We start from the raw sequence: 7500 nt of genomic DNA, 5'->3' as shown, positions 1-7500 counted from the left end.
GACAACTACTCATGTCCTAAGTGTGTGTGAATGTCTGAGATTAAACTCTTGAGAGCTTATTATGATATTATTACAGTTTTATAAAATGTATTACAGTCTATATACAATCTAGTGTATACAGTGCATATTACACATTTATTACATTCACACCGTGCCTACCACAGACTTCTAGGTAGAAACCTTATTTATAATCTTCATCTGTAGGTTTCCAGTTGTGTGACTTACAGGGATGTAGAACATCTCCTCATCACCATGTCGACGCTTCTTCATGTTGAGTGAGGGTCCAGGCATGTTGGGAGGGCTCTGTTTGAAGTCTGTTTTGAAAGACAAGTGCAGCTGCTGATGTGAGGAGGCCATTATAGCTTCTGTGACACTGCATACACAACTGTATGTGTGAAATGGTCTTATAATCCTAGTGGTTATATAATAGAATTATCCTAATGGCCTAATTATTTCCTTGTTAGCACTATACTGGAGGCTAGTGACAATTCATTAAACCAAGAATCACTGCAAAATCTCAAAGTTAGACTTTAAGAGAAATACAACACTTCTTTACTGTTAAGTCCTTAGGAAAGCAGATACTTTCATCCAAAGCAATGTCCACAGCCATTTTATCAGTATATGTGAGTGTGTGTGTGTGTGCCCAGACTAAATGATCTTGATATATATACAGTGATGGTCAAAAGTGTTGGCACCCATGCTAAATTTTACTAAAAATAGGAATAAGAAATGAGGATCCTCATTCCTAATAGGCTAACTGAAATAACACCATGCCAATCTCTAGGTATGGTGAAGGGTATGTGATGATGTGGGGCTATTTTAATTCCAAAGGCCAAGGGAACTTTATCAGGATGCATAGTATCCTGGATCCATGAAATAACTGGCCTTTAAAAATAAAAATCTGTCTGCCTCTATGGGAATTTAACACATGACCCCTGTATTTTAAGGAATTTATTTATTTATTTATGATACATTATTCATTTACAAAGACAAATGGTGTCCATAAAGGTTGGATATTTCCTCATTGTTTTACTTAAGGCATTAAGATCAATTTCCAAAAGATGATTTTATATTCCTCTTTTTAGTCAAATTTAGCATGGGTGCCAACACTTTTGACCATCACTGTATATAGCTTATGTTTCTTGAAGTTCGAATTAGGGTTAAGTAGAAGAATCCTGAACATATCAGCGAATCCTGATATGTAACATATCTGAGAATCATGTTGCTGACCGCTAGAAGCTACGGCAGAGACAGGAAGAGGAAGAGGGTGAAGAGGAGGAAGAGGGCGACTCACTGCGCTTGTTGGCGTTGCCATTCTTGTTGACGCTCTCGTTGATGGCCTGCTGTTCTCGGGAGTGATCCTCGTCCGCCTTACGGTCTCGACCCGGACAGGCACAGATCCGACCTTCAAACGCCCTTCGGCCTAATACCTGACCACTGAATAGACATGGGACATACCTCAGCATAGGTTATGTGTGCAGGAAATGTTTCATCTGTACGTGTGTATACATTCACTATCATGTCTCTAGTGTGACGATGATCATGTGTGTATGCTCACACTTATTTCTCTACTCTGACAATGGTTGTGATGATGTGCATGTGTTTGTGTGCTTGTGTGTATCTGAGTTTCACTGCGTGTGTTTAAGTGTGTATGTGTATCCACTCTGCAGAGTGACGATGATGTGGATGATGATGTGCGGTTGTTTGTGTGTGTTTGTTTGCGTGTACTCACTCTCGTGTCTCCAGGGTGATGATGATGAGGATGGGTCTTCTGTTCATTCCTCCCACACAGCTGCTGTTACACATGAAGTTGTAGAGGATAGTGGTGAACTCTGTCCCCACCTATAGGACGAGAAGAATGTGTCTTTCTTAACCAAGGTAATACAATAACCATTGGCAAAGTTGTGTTTAAAAGTGTTCTTTCTCCTGGCCAGTAGGTGGCGACAGCACAGAGTGCTCCAGCAGCATCTGACTGTGTTCTGCCTCCTCTAACTGCCTTTTGTCATCATCAAGGGAGGCTGCAATTACCTGTCTGTTTCCTCACAGGTTTCAACCTGTCCCAAAGTAGAGCTGGACAGTAATCAGCAGGGGAGGAATGCCTCTACCCCAAATCACTAATTCCACTCCAGCATCCCATCCTTTACCCCATCAGTCACCTCCTCCACCTTCAGACGCATATCAATCACATACACATGGCTACTACACATACCCTGGGAGCATGGTGCTAATTAAAAAAACATGGCTGACATGCTGATGAAACAGGAGCATTGTGGTTATATTATGACATGCATGGTCAAATAAAAGTCTAATAACATCTTCAATGGAATGTGTTTTTGTGTGTGTGTGTGTGTGTGTGTGTTTATGTAAAACACACCTGTGGAGACTCATAAGGCACCATTACGCTCTGTCTGCCTGTGACGCCGTCGTCTACATACTGGGCCAGATTATTCCCCTCCACCCTGATCAGGTGACTGGCAGGGGCTACCTGGCCTGTGAGGGAGAGGGAGAGAGAGATGGAGGGAGAGAGAAAAGATGGAGAGAGAGATAGAAAAAGAGAGGGGGGGGGCACATATAGAATGAGGGAGAAGAGAGGAAGTCATTAGAAAAAGTGATGCGACATTAAAAAAAAGATTGAAACCATTAAAGGTGTTCTTTATAACAGATAGTCAAACACACACACACACACACACACACACACACACACACACACACACACACACACACACACACACACACACACACACACACACACTTGGTCCTCCTCTTAGGTATAGGTGGCTATCATTGATATATTCACCGTCGTTGAAATCTCGGCCAAGCTCATGATTGGGGCAGCGCTTGACCACCTCGGTGACATGCTCCGCCTTTTTGTAGATGGGCATCGCCCTAATGATGCTGCCAGGGGGTGGAGTCGTGGAGAGCTTGATTTGGATTGGACATGTCTTGGCGATCTGACAGTACAGCTTCTTCAGCAGTGGGGAGTACTACAGGGGAGAGACAATGAAAGTACATTACAGAACAGAACATCACATAACATTTTTCTGTTGGGCGAGTTATCAGTTTTCACGATCTGATATTTTAGCCCTGATGTCCACATGAAAATGAAAGGTTTTGGAAACAAAAATTTTTCTTTCCATTATCAAAATGTTTTGTGTCCACATGACATTGTTTTCAGAAAATACCTCGTCCACACGAAAACTCTGAAACGTTTCACTCTACAGATGTAAAGCTAGTCGACATCAAACTAGCGTATAGGGTGATTGTTTATAAGGTTATTCTTTATAAGGTGATTCTTTATAACATTACTTTTTTATACCTCTTTACTCAACTTTACCCAGGGGTGCCAATAAATGTAGAGAGTGCTGTAAATTTTCATCAGTAGGTCTTTGCCTTGATCCCATGATCAAGGTGTTCAGCCTCATCTTACTAGCTCAGCCACAAGAAATTGTATGTGTTTGTGTGCATGTGTGTGCATGTGTGTTCATGTGTGTGTGCGTGTGTGTGTGTGTGTGTGTGTTGTGTGTATGTGTAAGTGTGGAGTAGGTAGGGGATGGGGTCACAGATTACATGGCTGAGCATCAGTGACAGCTGCAGCTGAAGGCCATGTTTGACCTGAGGTTACATGTTAACTGCAACTCTCACTAGAGGCCATTGCCATTTCTTTCTTTTATTGACAAGACAGAGTACATCTTACTACTGATGGTCAATATGATTGATTGATTACCTGCTGAATCAGGTCAGTGAGAGGTCTGCATACGTCAACACTGCAGCTCTGAACCAAATAGACTTTGCTCATGTTTACAGCAGATAGTCCAATGCACCTTCACTTTAAAGCTGATACTCCAACATCACTAGGTATCTACCTACATATCTACATATTTATACACTACTATCCTGAGGTTTCCTGATTAATACAGGCATCATAATAAATATCTACCTCCTCTTCATTTGCATACAAAACATATAACATTATAATGATTTGTTTTAGAGTCAGTTTCCATACCATGTAATATAAACAGACACGCATGATATTAACATTATAATCCTCTCCCTTGTCTGATAGAATTCCAGTTGCTGTCAGTTAGACCTCCATAAGAACTTTCTGCTTTGATATGGATGCGGGTGCATTCGCATATTTCCCAAAGTCAGCAGGAAACCGATGCATGTGTCACCAGACGTGCCCGAACACGCCCCAAAACTCCATCAAGACATCTCAAATATTCACCCCAGGAAACCTAAATGTATCCTTCCAGTAAGAGGGTGCAGGTTGTGTATGGACTTGCATTAATGTGATTCATGGATATGGAGCTGTGCATAAACCAGATGCCCTCACAGGAGCCCGTCACTAAACAATCACTGGCATTGTGCGTATTACACCCACATGAACAGTCTCTTATGTCAAGACAAAACCATAGAGACCAGAGAAAAACAGAGATACAACTGCCCAATTTCCAAACTCAAAGCCTACTCACAGTCTGGAGAGGGAAAAAACCTGTCACTAACTCAGTCAAGTACTGTAGCACTTGCATTGAATTGACCTGATTGTCAATATCAAGGTCAAATGTTAAATCTGCAACCTTTGGAAGTGGACATTTCCAATAAACAGTGGTTGTTTCAATGGGTTACCCTAAAATAATCCTATATCTACAGAGACACACAGAGCCACTGTTGAATTTGAAGTATACATTCATTGCATAGTGAGCACCAGAGGCAATATTCTTGGGATGAGCCTCTCCATAAAAGAGCCCTAGTTTCCTCTCCAGGCACCACGCTCTGATCATGGGGTGAGGAGGGACCCAGGGTAGGGTGGCTCTGGGTCTGCGATGTTACCTAAAGAGATACCGGCAGCATCCTGCATTCAGTCCACTGCATCGGCCACAGAGGGAAAGTCTGGTGATAACGCAGATAATTCACAGTAAAATCAACACAGATCAGTCACTTGAACATGCATGTTCTAACAACACACACACACACACACACACACACACACACACACACACACACACACACACACACACACACACACACACACACACACACACTCCACATCTTTTATGAACATGTAGTGATCTGATTTCACTACTTGTGAGTCTTCATATGATAAGTTGCATGAAATGATTTAATTCTTTTTAAAAAATGCCATCAGAAAGCATCAAAGCACCAGCGTCCTTAGCGTGTTCAGCCACTTTCACCTCTTCTGTCTGCTATGAATCACTACAGGGAAATCCCTTTTGAATACCATCTTTGGGCATATCAGTGGTCAAATGCAGATCGCCAAATGAATGAATCTTTCCACGTGCTAAATCCAACAGGACCATGCAGAAATGAGAGAGTGAGTGAGTGAGTGAGTGAGTGAGTGTATGAGGTAGTATGTGACTTGAATATGTGATTATGACTGCAAGTGAGCAAATATGTGATGGAGTGAGTGAGTGAGTGTGTAAATGAGGGGGTAAGTATGTTTAGTGTGCGTGAGTAAGTGCATGATTGATTGCTTGAGTGAGTGAGTGAGTGAGTGAGTGAGTGAGTGAGTGAGTGAGTGAGTGAATGAGTGAATGAGCGAATGAGTATGGTTGTATGAGTGTGTGTGAGTGAATGAGTGAGTGTGTGTGAGAGAGTGAGTGAGCAGAGGAAGGCAAAGACGACCAGGAGCATCTGTGAGAGTGTGTGAGCTCACACAGAGACATCAATCAGGCAGAGCTGAGGTGAGAGCTGCACTGGAGATGTCTGGGCTTGTCCACTCACACATCGTCTTTTATTCCACACAGTTCTTCTTATCTTATCTTTTCAATCGAGCTGAGATCTGTCTATCTCCCATACACACACACACACACACACACATACACACACACACACACATACACACACACAGCAATAAACAGAATAGTGTTCCATCTCCATCCCTGTTTCTCTCTTAGTCTGGGTATTGATGCTATTGGTGCTATTGATGTTGAGGAGTCAGGACCATAACCATAGACCAGAGGGATGGAGAGAGTGACAGACAGAAGAAAGAGAAGAAGAGAGGAGAAGGGATGGAGAGAGACAGAGGAAAAAGAGAAGAATGACTGACAAATACATATCTCAAGTAGGATGAAAACAGAGAAAGCGTAGAGGATGGGCAGCACATAGATTATGAACCGAGATGAAAGGAGAGATGAGAGTCGGATAGACGGATGGATGCAGCGGAAGGAAGGGAGGATGGCGGTGATGGAGGGATAGAGAAAGGGAGGAGTGGACGGGTGCAGGTTGAGGCAGGCCGCTCTAGGCCGAGTGATAATGATGAGACTGTCATCCAGGCAGGCGTGTTGCGGCCTGCCCCGCTCAAAATTGGTTAACAGCCCAAATATGCTAACGCTAACGTGCACGGGCTACGCCATTTCATCAACACCCTGACACGCCGACACTCCCCAGGAGACTTCACACAGAGCTGATGCCTGACAGCACCAATGGAAATACAAGTTTAGGATAATTACACAAAAAGGAACGTGAAATATACTTACAAACACAACAAGGCTTTCAGAATCACACACGTCTATGATGTCTACCTCATGCAGATGAAATGGGTGAAAGGAAAAGAACAAAGGTGTAAAGAAGGATCCAACATGTGTGTCCAAGCATTCAGTGGAAAATGCATGTACATGCACTACACTAATCTGTACCACAGTGCTAGGGCTAATACATAGCACTGTAAAATGCTTAAGACACACAACACACAAACACACAGGAAGGAAGCATCAGTGTTGTCGGTGATGGGAGTGTAAATGCTTGTGTACACAGTGCTGTGTGTTAAATGTCTGTGTGCTTAAACACACACAGTGTTTCCAGTGTTAATGTCTGTGTGTGTGTGTGTGCTGTCAGTGAGCCGACCCAGCCCTCTCACTTTCAAATGAGCGCTTGTCTGGTAGAGCATTAGTCATGAGGTCAGGCGGCAACGGCTCTGAGGAGCGAGAGACAGAGAGAGAGAGAGAGAGAGAGAGAGAGAGAGAGAGAGAGAGAGAGAGAGACAAAGAGATGACCTAGTCTATGTGTCCAGGTAGACGTGTATGGGCAAAGCAGGCTTCACTGTCAAACTATGCAAGCAGGACGCCACAGACCCTCCTGTGATAATATAATATAGTATAATATAGAATGCATTTAGGACGGTTTCTAGTCTGTCTACGTGTTGGCATGTGTGTCCATATCTAAGTCTAATTTTGTTTGCTTGCGTAAGTGCATGTGTGTGGATTGAGACTGTACAATGCGTGCATGTGCATGTGTGTGTGTGTGGGTGCATGTGTGTCTTTGTGAGATATGTGTTATGTGACCATAGACGTGGCCGTGCTCGTTTATGTGTCTATCCACATGTACGTGTGTGTGCAGGTGGGTCTGAGCATACGTACATGTGTATAGATGTGGATTCCTTGAGGTTGCCTTATAGAGCTTTATTTTCAGGAGGGATGAACTGTTTGTGTGTGTTTGTGTCTGTTCATGTGTGTGTTGGTGTGTTGGTGTGTGTGTGTGTGT

General features: G+C 43.1%; 1 protein-coding gene across 1 annotated transcript in view; it reads right to left on the bottom strand.

Annotated features, from left to right (window-relative positions):
• Nucleotides 1–7500, bottom strand: part of tp73 (tumor protein p73) — a 24139-nt gene that overhangs the window by 6710 nt on the left and 9929 nt on the right. The window contains exons 3-7 of the mRNA XM_076277006.1: nucleotides 2798–2984; nucleotides 2375–2490; nucleotides 1733–1842; nucleotides 1295–1437; nucleotides 226–314 (exon numbers count right to left, since the gene is read on the bottom strand). Of these exons, the coding sequence (XP_076133121.1) occupies nucleotides 226–314; nucleotides 1295–1437; nucleotides 1733–1842; nucleotides 2375–2490; nucleotides 2798–2984 (645 nt within the window). The remainder of the gene's footprint in view (nucleotides 1–225; nucleotides 315–1294; nucleotides 1438–1732; nucleotides 1843–2374; nucleotides 2491–2797; nucleotides 2985–7500) is intronic.

The sequence above is a fragment of the Alosa pseudoharengus genome, unplaced genomic scaffold (assembly GCF_046254945.1).
Source record: "Alosa pseudoharengus isolate Yale_2024_CS ecotype anadromous, Long Island Sound unplaced genomic scaffold, YU_APseudo_1.1 YU_APseudo_1.1_scf_9, whole genome shotgun sequence".
NCBI lineage: Eukaryota > Metazoa > Chordata > Actinopteri > Clupeiformes > Clupeidae > Alosa > Alosa pseudoharengus.
The sequence above is the reverse complement of the archived record's forward strand: the minus strand, read 5'-3'. Positions and strand labels throughout refer to the sequence as shown.